Source organism: Macaca nemestrina, chromosome 12 (genome assembly GCF_043159975.1).
Source record: "Macaca nemestrina isolate mMacNem1 chromosome 12, mMacNem.hap1, whole genome shotgun sequence".
NCBI lineage: Eukaryota > Metazoa > Chordata > Mammalia > Primates > Cercopithecidae > Macaca > Macaca nemestrina.
This window is the reverse complement of record NC_092136.1, coordinates 52,861,167-52,885,925: the sequence shown is the minus strand read 5'-3', so window position 1 is coordinate 52,885,925 and position 24,759 is coordinate 52,861,167. Positions and strand designations below refer to the sequence as shown.

General features: G+C 45.0%; 1 protein-coding gene across 11 annotated transcripts in view; it reads left to right on the top strand.

Annotated features, from left to right (window-relative positions):
* LOC105486900 (TEA domain transcription factor 1) overlaps nucleotides 1-24,759 on the top strand; it is a 271,293-nt gene that overhangs the window by 206,829 nt on the left and 39,705 nt on the right. For all 11 annotated transcript variants that reach the window (XM_011750012.2, XM_071075087.1, XM_011750016.3 and 8 more), the window contains 5 exons: nucleotides 359-493; nucleotides 1,664-1,710; nucleotides 2,558-2,619; nucleotides 3,828-3,952; nucleotides 22,096-22,269. In XM_011750012.2, coding sequence (XP_011748314.1) covers nucleotides 359-493; nucleotides 1,664-1,710; nucleotides 2,558-2,619; nucleotides 3,828-3,952; nucleotides 22,096-22,269 — 543 coding nt within the window. The remainder of the gene's footprint in view (nucleotides 1-358; nucleotides 494-1,663; nucleotides 1,711-2,557; nucleotides 2,620-3,827; nucleotides 3,953-22,095; nucleotides 22,270-24,759) is intronic.

Here is a 24,759-nt window from a genome sequence, read left to right as displayed (position 1 = left end):
TATTTTTTTTTTTTCTACCTTAAATGTTTTAAGTAATTGGAGAAATCTCCTTCTGGAAGCTGAAAAGCTAAATAAACACATTGTCCACTCTTCTGAGAGGCTTCACATTCTGTTGGAAAATGGATTTAATCCCTACAAAAAAGCGTTGCCCCATTGGGTCTTCCCAGTAAATGTTGAGAGGTATGGTAGGTTGAGTGTGGTTTAGCCTTCTGGCTGTGTTATTTATCCATGCATGTTTGCTTTTTTGGCCTATTTTGTGGCTCTGTATTTTAGTCCATGTGCTCGTGGCTGTGCCTGTGTAACCTGCCTGGTAGCCATGCGTTATGTATTAAGTCGGTGTGTCACTGTCACCTTCAAGGATCAGACTGCAAAGGATAAGGCCCTTCAGCACATGGCAGCCATGTCCTCAGCCCAGATCGTCTCGGCCACTGCCATTCACAACAAGCTGGGGCTGCCTGGGATTCCACGCCCGACCTTCCCAGGGGCGCCAGGGGTAAGTCATGAGCTCAGTCCAGTAATGACAGCTGCTGGGGTTGGGGTTGGCATGGGCCAGTGTTAAGCCTCCCACCTCCATTTCTTGTCACGTGGGTCAGGTATGTGAGAGGGCAAAGGCTACCTTGTCAACTGATAACTGAGTCTAAATGGTGAAAGTAAGGAGGGAAGGGAGGCAGAGAGCTAGAGAGAAAGAGAGGGATAGGAGAAGGAGGAGGAGAAGAAGAAGAAAAGAAAAAATGAAAAGAGGGAGAAAATCAGAAGAGGAAGGAATTCTGAGTCCCTGAAGACATGGAATTAAATGTGCCTTTCTGGGTTGGGCTCAGGCCTCTTCTCTCTTCATCTTTTTCCCGGCCCTTGGTCTCTGTCCCTCTGTCTTCAGGGGCAGCTAGCCCCTAAAGGGACAAGGTATTCTATTAACATTTACAATTTTGACACCTACCAAAGGCTGAGAAGCGTAGCATTATGTTGTAATCTCAATCCTCCAGGTAATCTTAAATGCTTCTTATTGTCATTGCCATTTTGCAGATGAAAAAGCTGAGGTTATTCAGTAGCAAAACAAGAGTTTGGATAGCTGGGATCCTAGTGGAATGGATAGTGATGTCAAGAATCAGCCCCAGGGCTGCTTGACTCCTGAGGCTGCTCTTTCCCTCCTCTATGTCATGCTGCGTCTCCAGCCCACACCAATCGCTGCAGGGAAGCTCTCTGCGGAGATGCTGCCTGCATTGCCTCTTGGAGCTCCTGGCCTTGTTCAAGCTTTGTCCTCTGCCTTGCTGGGCCTTCAGTGCTATTGAGGCAGAATATTATGCAGGGAATGTTTCAGAATGGAGGGAGGGTACATGGATAAATCAATCAGTTAAAATATTTGTAAGCACCCTGCAGCACACCCAGATCTTTGCTTAGGTGTAAGGAAAACACTGAGGAGCTGCTGCCTGCCTCTGCCCTTGGGGGGATTTTCAGGAAGGAGGAGCTAGAGGGAGCTCTGGGTTGCCAGGCCAAGAATATAGGTTGTGGTCTTGTGCAAGTGGTGACTGCATTTGCACTCTGGCAAGGCGATTCTGTTGGGTGATCAAACCTGCTGTCTTTTAGCAGGGGTTGCGATGCGTAGGCATCCTAAACTGTGCTTTGAAGTAAACTCGTAAGTCTGAGGCCTCTGCATTTTGCCTTCCAGTTCTGGCCGGGAATGATTCAAACAGGGCAGCCAGGATCCTCACAAGAGTAAGTCTTGAGGGGTGGGCACTGACAACTAGGGGCTGGTCCCTGCCCACCTGGGGAGAGCTTTTCCTGGGCCATACTGTCTCAGGGCCTGGAGGAGAAAGGAGCATTACACTGAAGTCCCAGAAGGCATCCCCTCCTTATTGTCTACTGAGGCCCCTAGCAGAAAAGAGACTGGCTTTTCAGATCTGGGAGAGGTGGAAGCACCTCACTGCCACCTTAAGTATTAGCAGTCGTCCAGCTGGAATCAAGAAGTGAACCCCTCTTCCTTCATGGTATTGAAGGCTGAGCTGTGGTCTTCCTTGCCTGAGAAAGGGCGGCACAGGTATTCCTCTAGCCCATTTCATTCTGGCTGGCCCTGTGGTAGGGTGGCTAGTAGACAAATCCTACTGATGCCTTGGGGGCAAGAAAAGAAAGATCAGTAAACTGGAAAATAAGGGCTATTTTGGGATAAAAGAAAGGAAATCCTGCCTGTATGCTGTAAAAAACCTTGCACTGTTTGGCCTAGAGAAGGAGAGCCTGAAGCATGTCCCACACTTTGCCTAGAAGCGGTGACTGCTTGACCTCAGAGGTTCAAAGGCAGATGTCACAGCACAAGGAATTAAGGCTGTCTTTCCAGCGTGTCCCACTGAACTGGCATGAGGCTTGGTGGTTTGATCCCTAGCTGGCTGCTGGTCTCTGTTGGTTTATGGAACAACTGCCTCTGCCTGGGCAAAGGCAGAGGCTACCACCTGCAGGCAGGGACCACAGCAGTGAAGGACCTCCCACTGGGAGGTCATGGTGGGACCTGGATAATAGCCGCTGCTGCAGATGTGATCTCTGACTCTGTCTGCCATCTCTCTGTTCCCAGCGTCAAGCCTTTTGTGCAGCAGGCCTACCCCATCCAGCCAGCAGTCACAGCCCCCATTCCAGGTGAGTCTCCCTGAAACTCCCTTTTGGGAGCACAGCCCCACACAGCTGACAGCTGGGTCTGGCACTTTGTTCCCTGAGTCAAGAGATGCTCAACTTTGCCACAGCTGCACATTGCCCCTGACTTGCAGGATCCTTGGGTAGCCTGGAGCTCAGGAGGGCCACAGGGGTGACCTCTGCCAGGTCCTGATTCCCTTCAGTCATCTCCCAAGAGCTTTTCAGATGGTATAAGAAACAGGAAGCCTTCATCGTGATTATCCTCAGAAGGTGAAGTTGCTGCAGCATATTCCTCAATAAAAACTGACCAAATTAGGCAGTCTAAGTCTTGAGGGTAGATAGGGTTTCATTCACCCTTTCTTAGATAAGTAGATTTTGGTGCCGCTACCTTTCTTCAAAGGAGAGAGTACATGGAAGCTCAAAGTGGAAAACATGAATCTGTCCAGCCTACCTGTCTCCTTCCCCACAAAGCGTACCCCCAATCCCCCCGTATGCATGTAAAAAACCTTGCACTGTTTGGCCTAGAGAAGGAGAGCCTGAAGCATGTCCCACACTTTGCCTAGAAGTGGTGACTGCTTGACCTCAGAGGTTCAAAGGTAGATGTCACAGCACAAGGAATTGAGGCTGTCTTTGCAGCGTGTCCCACTGAACTGGCACGAGGCTTGGTGGAATTACTCCTTTGCACTACTCGAGGTATACAGTATAAAAGTCACTGCTCTGCCTTACGGATTCCCCAAACTGAAAATGCTTTCACATATTGCCCTGTTCCCCAGTACCATGGAGCATTCAGAGAGAATATTCTATAGTGCTAGTGACCACAGTCTTCAGGAAGATGGACAAACACAAGAAGTGCGCAGCATGTCCGGGTCTTACAGGAAGTCTTTGGAAGCATTCACTTCTCATTATCCCATCATTCTTGGCTTGGTCCCCAAGTAGACCCCTCGGTCCAGGATGGATGTCCTCATGCTGCAGCCCTTAACTTTAGCTGAAGTTGGCTTAATGAGGAACACATGCTTTGTGCTTATCTGACTGTTCACCATCACTGGGGTCCCCAGCCAGCATCTATCATCACCTGAGTTCTCCCCGCCAGACCTGGTGGAGAGGGGGCTGATGGCGTTTCCTTCTGGGTCATCTGTAGAGCCCTATTCCAGTATTTGCCTGAGGCCCAAGGGGAGGTGAGTGACCACCATCAAAGGTGACAATTGCTCTTTCAGGGTTTGAGCCTGCATCAGCCCCAGCTCCCTCGGTCCCTGCCTGGCAAGGTCGCTCCATTGGCACAACCAAGCTTCGCCTGGTGGAATTTTCAGCTTTTCTCGAGCAGCAGCGAGACCCAGACTCGGTGAGTGTGCCCAGAGAGGTGTGTCTTGAATCCAGGATTTCTTTCCTTTTACTGTTCACCTTCTTGCTTCTCTTTCTTTCCTCCTTTACCGCTGCTCCATGCCTGACAAATATCCTGTGTGAAAACAGGCCTAGTAAAGAATAGCCTTTTGATTAAGTAAAAAGGGATTCCTATTGGCAGATTTGTAGAAAACAGCAGAGCTAGAGGTGTATAATTGTCCTGGACCCCAAGGTGCTGTAGGGAATACTTGAGTCAGAGAGCGGGACATTTGCAAGCTCTCTTATGTTTTGTAAAATTTAACAAGAAGTAACATTTATTGAGCCTTGCCGTATGCCTGGTCCCATGCAGAGTTATTTAGATATATGATCACAATTCATCCTCATAAAAACCCTAGGAAGCTAGATACTGACTGACAGATAAGGAAACAGTGTAACTTTCCCAAAGTCACACAGTTTATTTAGATATGTGATCACAATTCATCCTCATAAAAACCCTAGGAAGCTAGGTACTGACTGACAAATAAGGAAACAGTATAACTTTCCCAAAGTCACACAGTTAATCTCTGATGGATTAGAGATTCAAGCTCAGGTCCTGAAAACTCTAAAGCCTAAACATTTAGCTGTTATTCCATACTCTCTTTCCAACTCTGTTTTCTCAAGATAGCAAGTTGTTCTCTAAGTGGCCAGCACTTTGGGAGGCTGAGGCGGGCGGATCACAAGGTCAGGAGATCAAGACCATCTTGACCAAAATGGTGAAACCCCGTCTCTACTAAAAATACATGGCCATGCTCATGTAGTCCCAGCTACTCGGGAGGCCGAGGCAGGATAATTGGTTGAACCTGGGAGGCGGAGGTTGTGGTGAGCCAAGATCGCGCCACTGCACTCCAGCCTGGCAACAGAGCGAGACTCCATCTCAAAAAAATAAAAAAAAGAAGAAGTAACAAAATGGCACTTTAACACTTTGCCATAGAGTGCAGCACATTATAATATCAAATACCAGTAACATTGGCATCTGGACTCTATTTGTCACTTTCTTCTTTCCTACCTCCCCCACCCCTATCTTGTACCCATCGTCCCATTGTTTCTCAGCCAGGCATTTCCCATACATATGTGATCCTCCCTTCTTCCCCACCCAACAAGCCCCGTACCCTTTCTTCACACCCACTCCTTGGCTGTGAGTATGAGCATTGCATCTGTGTGTGGGTGAGCCCAATCCTTAGTTTGTCTCTGAGATCCTCACCAACTCTCACCACATTCTCTATCTCACCCCATCCTTCCCATCTCTTAAGTCCCAGGCTCTCTGTGTGTTGCCTGCCTTACTGTCATTTCTATTATCAGGAGAAAGTGTCAGGAATGAGTTAAGAGCCTGTGGTAGATAACTGAGATGCTGAACAACTGGAGGTGACCTCTCACGGGAGTGTGTGCACTTCAGCTTGAGGAAAGGCCTCCCGTGGGGCAGAGGGGCTTGACCAGCCATCACCAGAGTGGAGAACCCATATGTGGCCCACTGATGTCTTTGTCCACAAATTGTGAACTTTGGGAGCTGGTGGAAAAATAGAGCTGCTTCCAAATTAGGGGGAAAAAATGAGGGAAGGAATGTAAATTGGGCCCATTAGGACAGTTACAAGCAAATGGGGCTATTGGGACCAGGAAGGAGAAGTGAAGGCCAATTGGATGACTCCTTCCAAGCAGCTGAGTGGCTAACAGGAAGAGTGATGGTGAGGGTTCCATCCATCTAAGTGGAAGGCATTAAGACAGACTGAAGGATGCCCTGCGTTACTCTGTACTGCTGGTTCTTTCTGGGAAGCTGACTTAGTTCTTTGGTTGAAGGCTGAGCTTTGGCCCAGATACTGCTTTTGCCTCTTGTAACTCATGTTTCCATGACACTTTGTTGTTTACGGAGTACTTTGTGGTTGAGTATTTCATTCCGTCCTCATAGTATCCCATCAGATACGTTCTGTTTTTCCTGTGATAGGTTCTGTTTCCCCATTTTATGGATAAAGAAACTGAGGCCCAGACATACTAAATGACTTACTCAAGATATCTAGTCAGTAAACAGAGGGTACCAGGAGCCCAAATCTTGTATTTCAATGCCCCCTTTTCACTATCGTAAAAGACCACCTCCCAATTTTGAGGGTCTCTTGAATTGTCTTTTCAGTCTGAGTATCTCCTGTGTGAGCAAATTTCTCTTTGCATATGACCGTTTTTTTTTTTTTTTTTTTAGGAAACAGCTCCAAGGCACTGGAAGGCAAAAGTCCCCACGTGATTTTTGCTTCCCTGGTTAAAATACTGTGGAATCATTTATAAAAATTCTCTCTTTTTAAAAGAAATTAAAATATTGTAGTAGCTCCCTCATTGTTAACTGTACTCTCCAGTTATGGACCTCTTAGGGCCCAGAAGGCTTGATTGCCTTTTTTTGTTGTATTTGTTGGGCTAAATATTTTGAATCATTCAGACCATTCTACAAACATTCATGTGCAAGAAGCTGCACAGGAGAGGGGCTCATTGCTACCCAGACAGCCACAGCCTCAGCCCCTGGGGAGTAGAATGCCTAGTAGGGGAGACAGACACGAAACAGATGATTATCTGAGAGATCATTGCAATGTGCTGTGACTTCTAGGAAGGAAGAATACTGATCGCTGTAAGTAACAGGAAACAGGGCAAGCTTCCTTGTGGAAGCAGCCCTTAAGCTGAGAGATGGAGGATTGGACAGGGAGAGAATAAGGGAGCAGAATATTCCAGAGGTGATGAAGCTGAAGTGTATGTGGCAGTATATTAAATCGGTGACTATTGTAGGAAAGTCAGGACCCACTAAGTCACTAGAGTAGAGGTCAGAGATAAGTGTTTTAGTTACATTCAGAATACACATAATAATCTGAATGGGTAAACTGGATCTGGCCTGCTGTTGAATAAAAAAGCTTGACTTATATAGACTCCAACACGTGACTTAAAAGGCCCTGAAATGAAGGCAGGCCTGGTGTAACACCCTTGGGCCCTTTGAGAAAGATAGTTATATTTTAGGGGATATGAATTGGGGACTGAGAGAAATTAGAATTTATTTAACAAGTACTTTTTGAGCACCAACTGCATGCCAGCCACTGTTTCAGGTGTTAGAAATTCGGTAGTGAACAAAACAAAGTTCTTTTTCTCATGGAGCCCACACTTGGGTGGAGAACACAAGAACTACCCAAGCAAATAAATACTCAGTATGTCAGGGGATGCTAACTGCTTATGTGGAATAATGGTCCTTTGTCACAACTGATTTTTTTTTTTTTTTTTTGAGATAGGGTCTTACTGTGTTCCCCAGGCTGGCCTAAACTCCTGGGCTGAAGTGATCCTCATGCCTCAGGCTCCCGAGTAGCTGGGACTACAGTTATGCACTGCCATGCCCCAGCCTTCTTCACAATTGAAAGTTACTTGCTTTTTGGATTAAAAGTGTATAATTTCAGAAAATAATTCCCCCAATAGATATGTTGATGTTTCTGGCTTGTATTATGTACTAAGTGATGTGCATTAGACATTACCAACCAGAGCTCTATCACTGCTGTGAAATTATTTTGCCTAACCTCAGTCGCTATTGTTGGTGTTGCTTCTGATATTCCCATGTTACAAACACTCATTCTGCAGTTGAACACAAGTGATTTAATGTGTGCAAATGAATGTGGCAGATTGTGAATAGGATCTATATTTGATTTTAGTGGACATGTGAGGGCCCGAAGGTTGGTTCTTGTGCTAGAGGGAAAAAGTGGTGGCTGACCAGTTGAAATGATGGAGAATTAATTATTTAAAGCATTTGACAGTATCTTAAGTACCAGCCTCTCAAGTTAAATACTGTGTGCTTTGTTGGACAAACACAAGGTGCTATTACAATCAAGGTATAATGGTACTTCAGGGCTAAGGTTACGCTGAAAAATTTTTATCATGTAGATAGTTTCTTTGGCTCTTAGAGTTTTTGTGACTTCTCAGACTTTAATTTTGCTATATTTTTACTCCAACAACAGAAACATTAAGGCCATCTAAAATAAACTCAGCTGATACATTTTAACAAATTTGGGCATACAGTACTTAAAATTTAACATCCAACATTAACCACATTAATTTGATAAGGAAGCAAACAAAGTGACCAATAATTAAAGGGCCCTAAACAAGTTAAACTTTGCATTTGGATTCTCTAGATCTTTGTTACAGACAGACATGTACATAGGTTTCCCCCTACTTCCATGTAATGGCTTAGGCTCATTAGACCCAAGGGGTTATAAAGTATTTTTAGTAGAGAAGAGAACTGATAGGTATTGCTGGCAAAAAAAGAAACTATGTAGCCAGGTTCCATGCTATTTGTCATTAGTGACTTCTTTCATGTTTACTGAGCTCTGTGAGGTAGGTTATTCTGTTCCTTTCTATGGAAGAGGCTTAGAGAGATGCTGCCTTATAATAGCCAGCTTTGCACCCCAGCCTGCCTGTACCATCTCTTAAGAGAAGATAAGACATGATTGCTGGCCGGGTGCGATGGCTTATGCCTGTAATCCCAGCACTTTGGGAGGCCAAGGTGGGTGGATCACTTGAGGTCAGAAGTTTAAGACCAGCCTGGCCAACATGGTGAAACCCTATCTCTACTAAAAATACAAAAATTGGCTGGGCATGGTGGAGGGTACCTATAATCCCAGCTACTCGGGAGTCTGAGGCAGGAGAATCGCTTGAACTCAAAAGGCGGAGGTTGCAGTGAGCTGAGATTGCGCCACTGCACTCCAGCCTGGGTGACAAGAGTGAAACTCCGTCTCAAAAAAAGACATGGTTGCACACTTTGGTACCAGCAAAGCCAAGAGAAGAACCTTAGTTTGTCTCCTCTTTAGTCTGAAGTGGCCTTAGAACCGGCGTTTTCTGAAATTTACTTGTTGGCTCACCACATATGTCACCCTTGCCAACACTGAAGACTTCTTCACAACCCCTCCACTCCTAGCAATAGTGATGGCCAACATTTACTAAATATTTTCTGTGTGCCAACACTATGCATTATCTTATGTAATCCTTATGAAGTAGTTTGCCCAGTGTTAGACAGTCAACTGATATGGGAAATAGGATTTAGATCCAGGTCTCCACATCCTGAGATTGTGACCAAAAGGCTGTACGGTCCATTTGTATCTGATGAGTAGTCTGTTTTTGTAGTCCAGGGCTGTAAGGAGCCAATGGGAGAATAATTAGGGGGATGATCGCCCCCTGCTGGCTCCGTGTCGTGTGTAAACCAGACAGCAGCTTCCCCAAGTTGGTGGTGGTTTATGTTGGAGGAGAACCAGCGAATCAGTCCCTCTGTTACCTTTGGCTCTACTAGAAGCTAAGAGAAAAACAGCAGAGGGTGAAGAAAGGAAGGCAGAGTGTAAAAAACAGAGACTATTTGAGTTGGAAATACACTTTCTACATGATTTCAGTGTTGCATATCAAAGGACCTCAAGTGTTAAGTGTGATATCCTCCACCCAGGGTGGGCTATTTAAAAGGGGCCTCCCTGAAATCAGGGTCCAGTTTCTGGAGGCCAAGTTAGGTAGATGAAAACCTGGCCTGGCTGAGCTGTCAGCTAAATCCTGAAAGTACATAGGGAGTGGTTTTCCTGATAAAGCCTGGAGTGATTCCTCCACCTCAATTCTGGGGCACGGTGGGTTCCTCCAGCCCTCCACAGGGCAGCAGCTGGCAAAGCCCTGCCTGCTCAAACTGCCCGGACACCAGGCTATGTGTCTCCTGCCTGTTTTGGTCTGGATGCCACAGTGAGCAGGAGCCAGGAAGAGAGCACAGAAGGGATTTACTTAGGCGGGAGTTACACAACCAGAGGAGGGAAGAGTTGGGGGTGGAGAAAGAGGCAAAGAGATTGTTCTCTTTAGATTTTGAGGAAGCACTCACTGCCTTGCAGAAGAGAAGTTCCGTGACACAGTACAGGAACAAACCCAATCAGGGAAGGCACACATTCGCTCAACATATGAAACTGATTTATTTTTATTTTTATTGTTTTAATTGAGACAGGGTCTCACTGCATTGCTCAGGCTTGAATGCAGTGGCACAATCACTGCATTCTCGACCTGACTGCAGGCTCGACCTCCCAGGCTCAAGGGATCGTCCCATCTCAGCCTCCCAAGTAGCTGGGACTATAGGCATGCGCCACCACGCCCAGCTGATTTCTGTATTTTTAGTAGAGATGGGGTTTTACCATGTTGCCCAAGCTGGTCTTGAACTCCTGGGCTCAAGCGATCCACCCACCTCAGCCTCCCAAAGTGCTGGGATTACAGGTGTGAGCCACCATACTCAACCAAGAAACTTATTTATATATTATGTCAATAATGATCACCAGCATTTATGAGCTCTGTTTTAGTATGCTGAGCATTATGTCCAGTCTATACATAAAGGAACCGTAGCTCAGAAACGCTAAATAAAGTTATCAAGATCTATCTCCAAGAACGGTGACTGTGCCAAGGTTTACCACCACTCTGTATTCTTAACCACATCACTGTACTTTTGAAGAAATAAAGACAAAGTTCGAAAGTTAAAAATAGCTGTCTGTAAAGTAGGAGCTCCCCAAGCAAGGCCAGACCTCTGAGGGCCTTCCACACTGGGTAGATGGTTACTCTGGGTTTCCTGTGAGTTCCTTTTCCAACCCATAGAAAATTGTCTTCCACAAAACCAGTCTCTGGTGCCGAAAAGGCTGGGGACCGCTGCTTTAGAGCCTATCTTTCATCATGCTCTAGTTGCAGCAAAGAGGTGACTGATACTAGAATTCTTAGCAGCTGTTTGAGATTTGGGGCAAATTACCTCACAGCTCAGCCTCAGTTTCCAGTCTGTCTTAAGTGGACATAACAGGATCGCTGCCACGCTCACTGTGATAATTACATTTAGTAATATCTCTGAACATACTGAGCACTCCACAAATGCTTCTGAACCTGAATGTCTTACAGTAATGTGAAAGGAAATTGAGCCAGAGATCTGGACAGGGATCAAGCTTGCGAGAATGTGCTCACTAGGTGCTTTGGACTCTACTGAAATTCTAACAGGAGTCAATATTTTTCAATTACTTTTGAGAAGGAGTCTTGCTCTGTCACCCAGGCTGGAGTGCAGTGGCGCAACCATGACTTACTGCAACCTCCACCTCTCGGGTTCAAGCAATTCCCCTGCCTCAGCCTCCCAAGTAGCTGGGATTACAGGCGTGAGGCACCATGCCTGGCTAATTTTTGAACTTTTAGTAGAGACAAGGTTTTGTCATATTGTCCAGACTGGTCTCAAACTCCTGACCTCAAGTGATTTGCCTGCCTCAGCCTCCCAAAGTGCTGGGATTACAGGTGTGAACCACCATGCACGGCCTCAGTTAATTTTTAAAATCAATTAAACTTTTCATAGAGGTAGTAAATTTATGTGGTCAAAAAATCTCCAAGCATTAAGAGAATGGAAGGGAGACGTCTCTTCCTTCTCATTCCTATCCTACCCTTAAGTAGATAGCCACTGTTACTATTCTCTTATGAGGCTTTGTAGATTTTAATGCATATACAGTCTAAGATGAATATGTATTCTCCTACCTCACCCTGCTTTTTAAAGCGAGGATGTGATCTGATTTGTGCTTCAGGAGAGAGCCAGGGCTGGAGGAAACTGTACTGTTGGCCAGCTGGTGGCTGATGAGGACCAAACCAGGGCAGGGACCGTGGCTGAGGAAATGGCAGAGGGGAGAGATGTTACGGAGATAAAATTAAAAAGCCTTGTGGATTAATGAGCTGTGAGAAGAGGAGGATAAATGGTAATGACTGGGTGTTTGAGACCAAGGATGCCGATATAATTTCAAGAGTCCTGCAACAGAGTAGGAAGCAGGACTGCTAAGAACTGACTTGGTAATAACGCTTTTGCCTTTCATTCTCAAAATAAGCTTGTTGAAATATGTATTGGAGACAGGAAAGCTCAGAGAGTTTAAGTAACTTCACCTGGGACCTGGCTAATAGATGGCAGGGTTGACTATTTGAACTCTGTCTGAATTTCACAGTGTATGAGAAAGTGACACCCCATTATCTGGAAAATGGAAAATGGGAAGGGCAGGGATGGTTCTCCATCCACAGATGGACATTTCATTTGGGCTCCAGGAGAGGAGAGAGTTCCTGAAGGGGCACTGGGCTTAGTGATGGCAGCCCCCTCAGCCAGAAGGAAGTGAGTGTTGCTGCCTGGTGTCCTGGCCCTTACCTTTATTTCTAAGGGGCTGGACCTCCTGGATGTGGAGGTGGGAGTTAGCAGTCTTCATAGTCAGAGGGAGCCCAAGATCTCCCCTCTGGGGGACTGGCAGGCCTGTGGTCGAGCCCGCATGGAAGGTCTGCAGATATATCCTGCAGATAACATGATTCTTTTTCCTAAAGGCAGTTGGTCAAATGTGAGCCCAAGGATGATTTAATTTCACATTTGTATACTTCTTTCAATGGCCTAAATTCACAGATAACTAAAATTCCTTTGTCAGAACACAGATCCTGTCTTGGTTTGGAAAATGTGATCAGGACAGCTCTAAAGACATATGACATTGATGAGGCCTGTGGAAGAAAGAAGAGGGGATGACTGTGCATGGGGGTTAGGTTGGAGACACAAGATAAGAAGCAAGGTTTTGGCTGGGCTCGGTGGTTCTTGCCTGTAATCCCAGCACTTTGGGAGGCCAAGGTGTGTGGGTCACCTGAGGTCAGGAGTTCAAGACCAGCCTGGCCAACATGGTGAAACCCCCTGCTTCTACAGAAATACAAAACTTAGCTGGGCATGATGGCAGGTGCCTGTAATCCCAGCTACTCAGGAGGCTGAGGTGGGAGATTCGCTTGAACGTGGGAGGAAGAGGTTGCAGTGAGCTGAGATCGTGCCATTGCACTCCAGCGTGGGTGACAGAAGAGACTCTGTCTCTAAAATATAAATAAATAAAAAAGAAGCAGCAGCAAGGTTTCAATTTCCGGTTGCCAGGAGGGTTCTTGCCTTTATCCTGGGCAGGACGGAGAAGGGCACCGGTGTCTCTGGAGAAGCTTCCTAGTTTTATAGTGGCTGCTGAGGCAGTTGCTCCATCTTGGTGTGGAGAACGGCTGTTTGAACAAATCTGGTTTCTGGTCCTTCAGAAAAGAGGCTCCTTCTCTCCTGTAGTTCAGGGCTTGGAAGTGATCTCATGCCAGTAAGCCAGGTCACCAGCATCTATGCGACTCTGTGTGGCCTGGGCAGAACTTTCACATTGACTGTTTCATTTGACCTTGGATACAGGCTAGGGTTCATCACTGCTCAGATGAGGAAGCCAAGGCCCAGAAAGGTTAAGCAACTTGCCTCAAGCCACTCAGCTCAAAAATAGCAGAGCCTAGATATTCTAACCCAGGTGTCATTAATGTGCCCATCTCATGCTTTGGAATAAGTGATTGGAAAGTACATTTGTCCTTCCAGGTTTGGGGAGGAAGGCTGCAGCTGGTCTGACAGTTGGCTGTGCTCAGTCCTTGAATTTATCTCAGGTTTTTCTCATGTTTTTCTAAGCCTGGTTTTCCAGTAGGACATAGGAGATGGAGTGTCTCCCGGGGAAGGGGACGATGGCTCAGTGTGGAGCTCCCCTGTGCCCCTCACAAACCTGAGCCCTTGCCGAGCCACCTGTGAGCCCCTCCAGGCCCAGGGCACACCCTCTTGTGGCGGCAGCCTGTCTGCTGGTGCTTTGTACACAGTGTTTCTGGGATGCTCTGGCCACTCCCTCTCTTTCTTCATTACCCTTTGGGAAGGAGGCCACTGAAAGCATCTGAAAATCCGGGTTCTATAGACATTTCGCAGAGGCCCCAGCCAGGCCCCCTCTGCTTTCTTTGGCAGGTCGGCACCCCATGCACCTGCCTTCCTGGTTGCTCACTCAGCTGGTGGGCCTTTCAGCTGCACTTCTGTGGGGAAGACATACTCTTGTCTAAGGAAGCAGTAGCCCCTCTGTGGAGATGGTGCTGGGAGTGGGAGGTGGGAAGGATGCATCTTGGTGTGAGATCCTGGAAGGAGAGATTCACTTGTTGCTTGTTTCTCATGTTTCTCTCTGGAAAGAGCGAGGGGCATAGGATGAAGTGGCATGTCAGGGCCAGGTGGCCAGAACAGGGCTGGTGCCCTGAACAGTGAGCTGAGGAGAGAACTCACTTCAGAATCACTTTCTCCTGGGCAGGAACCTTGAGCACAGATAGGCAAGCTCCTGGGCTGAATGTGCGGGAACCTTTCTTGGCTTGGCTCCGCAGCCGTTCCTTATCCCCCCAGGGGCCACCGCAGGCTGCCCAGCCTGCCTTGGGGGTAGCTGTACAGACATTCCCGGCAGGACCGTGACAAGAAGTAAATGTAGGCGATTTGTCCTTGTTCTGTTCCAGCTTGTACATTAGCGTCCCTTGACATGAGTTATTTGTCTTGATTTCTTTAAATTCCTAAGTGGATTATAATTTTTCTCTTGGTATTATTTGACAGCAGTCATTTTTCAAGGTTTCACTACGTTCTTTAAATACTTAGAATTTTTGGAACAAGTTTAGGAAAAGACTGCCATCTTCAGGTTGGACGGTGCAGTGCAGGGCCCAGTGTGTCTGAGGGCACCTCGCGGATGCTGAGAACTAGCAGGTTTGTAGTGTAGGGCTTTTTCTTCCTTTTCCACAAAGATTGAACTGCCTTCATCAGAGATCGCTAGAATGTATTGGCAGTCCTTTTAAAAAGAGAAAAAAGCCCCAGTGACCACTGTTGGAAGTTGTACGTTGTGATTTGTTTCATCTACAGTGATGGGCAACCTCCTAGGCTGCCCCCACGCCACTTTTGGGAACAGACTTTGCATGCCTTAGAGGAAGGTAGGAAGCAGGTATCTGGAAAGGGTACTGTGTGCCTGAGGGAAATGCGGAGGCCAGACCCCACAAGACTTCCCTGCACTGCCGCTACCCTTCACCCTAGCACCGATGGTAACATCAGAACAGTAGGAATCGCCTTAATGTGTCTGAAACTTTCCCTCTCTTCATTTCTGCTTTAAGTTTTAATATGTCCAGTTTTTTTGTTATCAGAGGGACAGTATTAATTTCACATTATTTCGTCCAAAGTAAAGAAACATCATGATTCTTCCAGAAAGTAACAACAACAAATTATGTGCTATGTATGGTGTTATGTGTTCCTTGCATTATCTCATTTAATATTCTTGACACTCTGATACAGTAGGTACTATTATTATTCCTGCATTATATTTCTACTAAGTATACGTATTTCCACTATGGATGTGGAAACTGCAGCAGAGAGGGCTATAATCACTTGCCCTGGATGACTCAGTTGGGAAGTGGTGCCACTGTTTGAATTCAAACCCAGATCCCTCCTGACTCCACAGTCCAGGTGCTCATCACTCCTCACTGCAGGCTCGCTAAGCAGCAAAGAACAGCAAGGACCAGAAAACAAAGTGACGTCATAGAGCAGCTTTGAAGGAAGACGAAGTCCTTTATTAAACCCCCAGGGTATCTCAGAAGCCCTTTGCAAGTGAATGGTTGAGTTTCGAGGGTTGCATTCACCTTTATTTTTGTTTGCAACTGCTATGAAGAGTAACTGGAGGGATGATGGCAATAGAAAGAGAAAATGGACATTTCTCCAAGTCAAAATAGAAATCCACATATTCAGATGGCATCAGGTACCGCATGGCATCCTTGATCCATGTAGGGTTTTACTGGTGCAACATCTGTCCTTTTGGTGAACCCTACCTGCAGATAAGCATCCCAGCTCCTGTCCAGCTGTCCTGAGCATTTGAGCTGTAGGAAAGCTTTGCAGGCTGACCCGAGCTCCTTTAGAGCCCAAGGAACTTGTGGCCAACACAGAATAAACATCCTGAAGTAGTGTTTTTTGCTTCCTTTTACGGTTCTTTCCCTTCCTCAGAAAAACTCCATAATCTTTCAAGATAGTTTTTGATTGGTGGTTTATTTAATAAAATAATTGTGTAAGCCAAATTGAAGTGCATGGCCCATAGGAAAAGCAGTATTCTGCTGCTTCATGACTCCTCACCTCCCAGTTCTACTTTTTGGGGACCATTGTTTGCAGCTTTTTCAGCCATGTCTTTGTATTAATATATTTACTTCCACCTTTCTAAATAACATGCTTATATTGTATATCTTATTCCATTGATTTTAGGCCTCATCTATTGACTTCTTAACATAGAAGACTACGATTTAGTTCTCCAAATTTAGTATATGCCCCCCCACCCATCTTCCTTTCAGTCCCCTTATGTACTTATATCACGTTAAAAAAAAATTAACATTCAGTTAATTTTACAGACCCATATAAATTTTGCACACAGCGTGGTTAATGTTATATATTGGAACCATTTTCTTAATTGTAAAACTTTTTTTTTTTTTTTTCTGGGGTATATGGTTGTCTTTTAAAAAAATTGTTCAGTTTTACATACCTACACCAATTCATCCTCAAAGTTTCCAGGAGAACTCTTATGTTCTTCTCCAGATGGTGAGATATAAATCAGGTCTATTCTCTTGGTGACATCCTGCCAGGAGTTCTCAGCTGCATGGATCCACTCTGGACTGGTTGCTGACCTGGCTGGTTTCTTCACCTTTCTTCTATGTTAGGCCCCATCTCTTTTTAAAATTTATTCCCTCATTTTGTAGGAACATATCCTTCTCTAGCTCCCTGGGAACAAGTTGCAAGGAAGGTCAGTTTTCTGATACCTTAAATATCTGAAAGAGTGTTCTGCTTTCGTGTACAGTGGGTAACTTGGTGTTCATTACGGTTTTTGCCTTGGACTTGTGAAACTTTATTCATGTTTTCTAGGTGATTTCCATATGTTTTCTCCTTGCTAATGAACAATACTGTATGTTTAATGTTGGAGAATAAGGTCATTTGTATAAAAAGAGCAGATAAATGCTGATTTAGTTAATGTGATATGTAGAAGTGGTATTGACTGTATTTATTATCCCCATCTTCTCTGTAGGAATTTATGAGAACATATATTTATTTGGGAAAGATACAATTCTTAGAGGCAATAAGCTTGCTCTGTACAATCACTCTAGGTTCTACGAAGATGAGCACTTCGTTGTTAGCTCATGGATGCCTGGTGCCTAGCACAGTGCCTGGCATATATGATGGATGATAGGTGTGCTGGTTCATTCTACTAAAATCTGTAGAAGAAACAGGCAGAGTGAGTACCTTTTCCATCGTTGACCTCGAGATGTTGATTATCAGTTGTGCCTCTACTGAGTGACTAGGGGACTCTTTTGGAGAAGTCAAAATTAGCCTCTGCTTTGGATATTGAGGAAATCTAGTCTTGGGCCTTGTATATGTGAGTCATTGACATTCACCTGTTTTCTGCTCATATCTTGCTTCCAAATGCCTGTTTTCTTTTATGAGTGTTTGTTTTGTGCCCTATAGAACAGAATTGCCCTTTTTTGTTTTATGTGCCACCTTCACTTTTGGGGAAACCACCATTGCTGGAGAAGAAATGGGATTTATTTGGGAAGGAGGGAAGCAAATAAATAATTCCCTTATAAGGACAACTGGCAAGACTGGAAATAGAGCCTCACCAAATGATTTTTAGGTTAATTTCATTAAAACTTGAACCCAACATATAGATATCTTCCTTTCAGCCTTCTGGATTTGGGGACAGAAGGATTCCTGACCTACCCAGGTTGAATGAAGTAGAGAGGGTGGTCTGTTTGTTTCAATGCTGTGGTCTCCAGGGCACCTTCTGTAGTACTTTGTATTCTTAGAAACAGAGTCACCACCTCTTGGCAGCAGTGAAGCCACTCAGATGCCAATGGTCAGAGTTTGGTTTCAAGTCACCAGCCTTGTAGAGACAGTGCCCAATTTCCTTTGGCAAAGACAGCCTGCCCTTCTCTGTTCATTTCAGCCTTGAACACAGAGGTAAATTCGTCAAAATAGAAACCTTTGTGGACTCTGTCTGATGCGTTTGTGAATCATGTTTGTCCATAATTCCAATTTAACTTCATAGAAGCTTTAAAACATGGTTTAGTTTTTTTGTTGTTGTTCCTTTCCCAAATCAACTTTCAAAAAACGTTGGTTTAACGGTGTTGGAAAGGCTTAGACATTTTCTTCTGGGGGACAGTGTGATTGATGTTTGCAGCAAACGCAAGGGCTGTGGTGTTGACAGATCCAAGTTTTATTAACTCCAGGACTATTCCTGGATGTATGACCTCAGGCAAGTCAGTTCATCTCTAAGCTTCTATTTCCTTGTCTGTGAAATGATTTAAATTAAATCCACCTCCAGCAGCATCATGAGGCAAAGATTACCTGAGATCACATCTATAAGCAACACCATTGCTCACAGTGCCCAGTGGACACAAGTTCTCTGCCTTCCTTCAGGCACAGGTGAGAGGCCCACACCCTGAGCAGCTGGTTATGAGGCGGCCACGATCAGGGATTTGAACAGTCACTTGGCTTCACTGCTTGTTCCCAGCTCTTGGCTTATTTGTGTTTCTTTTTTTTTTTTTTTTTACTAGGCAGGAGGGATAGCAAAAGCAGGAAAGTTCTTTTGCTTCTACCTCAGGATCTAGTGAATCTCACATGATAATAAACTATAACAATGGTCATTTTAGCTATAATTTATTGAACATGAACGCTTCTGTTTTTTGTTTTATTTTGTTTTGAGATGGAGTCTCTCTCTTATGCTCAGGCTGGAGTGTAGTGGTGTGATCTTGGCTCACTGCAGTCTCTGCCTCCTGGGTTCAAGCAATTCTCCTGCCTCAGCCTCCCAAGTAGCTGGGATTACAGGTGCGTGCCACCACACTCAGCTAATTTTTGTATTTTTAGTAGAGACGAGGTTTCTCCATGTTGGCCAGGCTGGTCTCGAACTCCTGACCTCAAGTGATCCACCTTCCTCGGCCTCCCAAGTTCTGGGATTAGAGGTGTGAGCCACCAATCCCAGCCCCTGTCAAACATTTCTTATATGCCAGGTCCTATGCCGAGCACTTTCAGCTGTTATGTCCCCATTGCACAGATGAGAAGTCTGAGGTTTCAGGTTTGTGTCTGGCTCCAAGGCTTTTGTGCTTTACACTCAGCACCTTGCTTTTCAGGTGCACCTTCATGGTCCCCATCGGTATGTGGTAGATTTTACCCCCATTCACCTTCTTGACCTGTGGATGTCAGGGCCATGGTCCCCATTTCCAGCAGTGCAGTGCAGTGCAAGGGACATTTTGATGTTAAGCGCAAAGACTTCAAGTTTCCCAGCTTCTCAACTTCATCCCAGCTCTGACCTGGCCTGGGGCAGCTAGTGAGGCAGAACAGCTAGGAGTGAGGAGCCTGAAGGGAGACTCAGATTCAGCTCAGTGGGTCCCCAAGGCTTGTGTCTCATGCCTCCCGTAAATTCACTCCCTGCAGAAGGCACTAGAATAGACAGAAACGGTGCCTTCCAGAACTGGGGAGGTCTGAGAGCTAGCTGTAAGCAGAAGTTATAAATCAGGGTTGGATGGATGGATACATAGCCAGTTGTCTAGGTAATAAAGAAACAGTGCCTTTTGCTGTGTACTCCACGTTCCACTTTGTGTTTCTGATTGCCTTTATACCAGCGTCTGTGCCCACACCTTTGCCTGTGTTTTTTTTTTTTTTTTTTTTCACTTTTGCCCACTGAGACTAGAAAGACCAGAAGTTTCTTAGCAGCTATGACTGTGCCGCATACATTTCCATGAGCTGTTGTTTATAATTGGAAAAAGTGATGTGGCAACATTTGAGAAAATGTATAAAAAGCTCAAAGATATTCCCTCCTACCCTTATAATCTCGCCTCTTCCCACCCCCAAGTCTCACTTCCCTAACATAGTAGCTTTTACTTTTAACCTGTTTCAAAATAATTTCTTCCCACTTTTACTTTTAACCTTTTTAAAAATATTTTCTTACTTCTCAGGCATACACTATTGTTTTATAGTATCTCCCAGCTTCTGTCTTAATGCCAGGCAGCTAGTCCATGCAGCTGCATCCATGTCAGAGCTTGATAGGGTCCTCTTTTTCACTTCACCTGATATCTTTTAGGATTTTTGAAGCTTTGGAAAAGATACCACTCTGATGTTGAATAGGAGAGGGACCTGGTCCTCTTCCAAAAGATACTGGCCCCAGTTGCACTGCCTCTATATGCAACACTGGCATCAGATGGAGTGTCCAGCCTCCTGTCTTTTGGCATGGTGGCCAGAGATCCAAATGTGGGTAGCAGGTTATAGATTTAAACCAGTACTCCTTCAGGATATATTTCACAGGATTTTGTGACCGAGTTTGAGAAACTCTAGATTATATGTTTAAAAATGTTTTTTTATGGAAGTGCCTTTTAAAGAGATAAGGTCTTACTCTGTTGCCCAGGCTGAAGTGCAGTGGCATGATCATAGCTCCATTGCACCTTTGATTTTCCAGGCTCAAGTGATCCTCCTGCCTTAGCCTCCAAGTAGCTGGGACTACAGGCATGCACTGCCACACCTGGTGAATTTTTTTTTTTTTTTTTTCTGGTAGAGCTGAGGTCTCACTGTGTTGTCCAGGCTGTTCTCGAACTCTTGAGCTCAAATGATTCTCCCTCCTTGGCCTTCCAAGGTGCTGATATTAAAGGCATGAGCCACCACGCCCAGTCAGTGGCACTGCTTTTAATACTCTAATATTTACTTTGAATCTCTAAGAGGAGAAGTCTTATTAAAACAATAATAGCTAGATTTTATTGAGTGCTTATTCTTGTTAGATCTAGGATCCCTGGTGAAGTCTGTGGAGTGTCTTATTTAAACCCTGTAACAATCCAGTGAAGTGAATGCTATCACGGTCCCCATTTTAGAGACTTGAGAGGCACTTGCCCAGTATCATAGCTAATTTGCCTTAGGCACAGTGTTTTGTACTTGAGCAGGATGAGTCTACCACACAATCTTGTTTTGTTGTTTTTTTTTAAAGCAGGCCCCGATGATTAGGTTCCAGGGACTGTATATTCTTAACCCATGTATAATACTCAGCTTTGCCCAAGCCTTCTGTTACTTGGGACCTCCTGTGGAATAGATTAGTACTCGGTATAGTAGTTGGAGAATTGCCAGTTTAATTTGGAATGTGAGCAGACTTGGACTGCTAGATAAAGAAGGCAGATGGAGTTTGTCATTGAAATCTCTTTGGTTCTGAGGCCCATGGAGCCCTTGCATCCCCAGGTTTCTTGGTCTGTGTCACATTATGTTGGTGTTACTGCCTATGCAGTGGGAGAGGCATGCCTGAAGGGTCTCTGGAGTACAGCGTCTAGACCAGTGGTTCTCAAATTTGGCTGTATATTGGAATTCGCTGAAGAAGCTTTAAAAATTACTGATGTTTGACCTCATTCTCAGACATTCCAGTTTAATCTAGATTGTGCTCAGGCCTTTGTGATGTTTAAATGCTCCTTGGTTATTCTGATGTAGCCTGGGTTGAGACCCATTGGTTTGGACACACTCCTTTGTGGTCCAGTTACCATGTCTTATCCCAAAGCAAGGGGAAGAAAAGGGTTCACTTTGTGAGTGAAATGACTTAACGTGGTTTAGAGGTTTTTGTTTGTTTTGTCATGAATGAGTGACCTATGTTCTTTTTCATCAGCCATGTATGGCCTTGTAGATTTTCTCTGTGATCTATACCCCAATCCTAACTTTGCACTGACAGTGACATATTGAGCAGTCCTTATGCAGAAGTTTTGGATTGGTTACTAAGGGGACTGGTGACAAAGAGGCTCAGCACTCTTACTCCTACTGGAAGAAGGAAGTGGGTACCATTGCTAAGATCACTGTATCCACGCTGTTCCAGGAGAGCTGAGACAAGAAGTGCATTCTGGGTTATGACATGAGCTAACTGCACACAGATTTCTTATTGGACTCCAAAGAGTATCACTGTCATTTTCAGTTTTGTCAGGTGAAATTGGGTAATATAATTGTTTCTTGGTTTGATAGCTGGGTAACTTAAGCTGTTGTAATTAATGTGTCTGCAAAAAAAGCCTTTTTTAGGTATTTCAGAAAATACATGTCCTTGTCAGTATGATTGTCTCCACCCTAAGCTATAATCGCTTTTCTAAACATGCTCATCATTTCAGAAGCATTGATCCTAGGCTCAAAAGCCTAATTCCAGAATTTTGGTACTACTGCTCTTTATCCAGTTCAAGATGGATGAGTCCCAGGTTGATCAAAGAGTTTGTAATGGGAATGTTTCTTTTGGTTTCTTACAGTACAACAAACACCTCTTCGTGCACATTGGGCATGCCAACCATTCTTACAGTGACCCGTTGCTTGAATCAGTGGACATTCGTCAGATTTATGACAAATTTCCTGAAAAGAAAGGTGGCTTAAAGGAACTGTTTGGAAAGGGCCCTCAAAATGCCTTCTTCCTCGTAAAATTCTGGGTGAGTAGGACATTGCTGTGATTTCCGTGGTTTTTGTCTGAATGGTCACGTCTCTTAAGTGAGCACAGTGCAGCACAGCTGGCTGTGGATTTACACTGAGTGCACCTTCATGTGCTTCTGCACAATTGCCACGGGAGCATGGACTCACACCTGTGAATGGTCCTCATGCCGGCCTTGTGCATCCACATGGCACACCTGGGTGACATTCTCTGTCCCTGCCAAAGGGCAGGAGGGACAAGCAGCCTCTTTGGACTTCACTTACTCACAGATGGCTGGAGTAATAATTGAAAATGTGAGGCACTGTACCCTCTTTCTGTGTCTTCTCCATTAATCAGAGCAATCTATAAATTCCATTGGTGTGCAGGACCCGGAGCTGGGATGAAGATAAAGTTACACGCTTCAAGATTTTGTAAGCATCAGAGAGGAAATAGAATTGCTTTGCCCAGTGTATACTTTATTTGTGCTTTAAAATGATGGGCAAATTCCCCTGGCTGCTGCAGCTTTGCTGATGTTCCAGAGCCTCTGAGAGGAGCTTTGCCACTCCTTCGGCACTAGTGAGGCTTGGGCCAGGGAAATGCTAATGGGTCAGAATGGGCATAAGGATAATGTGTGTGTGCTGAGGCATTAGGCACACCAGTAGACCAGATAACCTGCTAGCACTGTGAGTTTATGATTCCTCAGCCTTTACACACATTTTTTTTTAAACTATTGTAAATGTTTGTGCTCCTTAGCATGGCATTAAAGGCCCTTAGCGACATGGTTCCAGGGTAGCTTCCTCTTGTATCCTGCCAAACCCCTGCTGCCCCACCTGCCCAGTCTATGCTCCGCCTTCTGTTTGTCTAGATGGACTTTCTGCTCCTTTCTGCCTGTACCACTGGGCCAGCTCCTTCTCTTCCGTGAGACAATAGCTCCACTATAATAGAACCTTCCCCATGTAAGCAGACCATTGATTTCTCTTCTACTCCCATTGCATTTGGTCATCACTTCCCACGCTGTGTCATGATTGTTTGGATGTGTCCCCCTTCCTCTGGACTCTGCCACAGGGGGCCTTATTCATATAGTGGCTTCCATTTATATGCTTGCTTTGTGCTAGGAGCTGTGCTGAATGCTTTACGTGCATTTCATTTCATCCTCCAAGGTTTAGGTGGAATTTGCCTCAGCTCCACCTAGGAAAAAAGGCTCACAGATCACCAGAGACAGGCTTGTGGGTTGGGTACCTGGAGCTTGACATCAGATCTGTGTGACTTCAGTGTCCCTGCTCTCTTTCCTTGTTGCTTAATCCCTTGATCTGTCAACCTAAGCCTCTTCGTATCTCTATACCAAGCAAGAACCCTACACAAAAAAGCCCAACAGATGTGAGAACAAATGGATGAATTAAAGAAAAATTTATGTTTTAGGTTCCTTGGAAGGAAATTTGCATATTAAATTAGCTTGTTTTGTATCTTTTATCATTTTGTGCTTCCATATTGAAATTTGGTTAGTAGGCCAGGCACAGTAGCTCACGCCTGTAATCCCAGCACTTTGGGAGGCTGAGGCAGGGTTATTACATGAGCTCAGGAGTTTGAGACCAGCCTGCGCCAAATAGCAAAACCCTGTCTATGAAAAATACAAAATTAGCCAGATGTGGTGGTGCACACCTGTAGTCTGAGCTACTCAGGAGGCTGAGGTGGGAGGATAGCTTGAGCCCAGGAAGTCGAGGCTGCACTGAGCTATGATTGTGCCCCTGCACTCCCGCGTAAGTAACAGAGCAAGACCCTGTTCCAAAAAAATAAATTTGGATAGTAGATGTAGCCTTCTACTTATAATAATGGATGTTGGGTCAGTAATACACATGGACAACCTGAAAAAACGATCACAGTCACATTTTCCTTTTCTGAATTGGTGGCTGCCTTCTAGTAATTTGGCTGGTGGTTGGAGATCAGTTATATGGTAACAGAGTAGCTTTCAAAATGTGGCCTGTGAACCCCTAGGGAGTTCCTTGATATCATTTTAATGGGTTGACAAGGTCAAAACTATTTTTGTTGTAATACCAAGACATGATTTGCCTTTTGCATTCTGCTTATATTCACACTGATGATACAAAAGCAGTGGGATAGAACTGCTTTAGTATGAATCAGAGCAGTGGCTCTGCTGCTAAAATTCATGCAGTTGAAAAAAAAGTCCTTCATGAATTTTATTACAACCTAGAGTACACATTGAAAATGAACACATGAGTCTATCACATCAAGGAAAACAAATGACATTATTTGTTGCTAAAGATAAAATTTGGGCTTTCTTTTTTTTTTTTTGAGACGGAGTCTTGCTCTGTCTCCCAGGCTGGAGTGCAGTGGCTGGATCTCAGCTCACTGCGAGCTCCGCCTCCCGGGTTTACGCCATTCTCCTGCCTCAGCCTCCCGAGTAGATGGGACTACAGGCGCCCGCCACCTCGCCCGGCTAGTTTTTTGTAATTTTTAGTAGAAACGGGGTTTCTACTAAAAATTAGCCAGGATG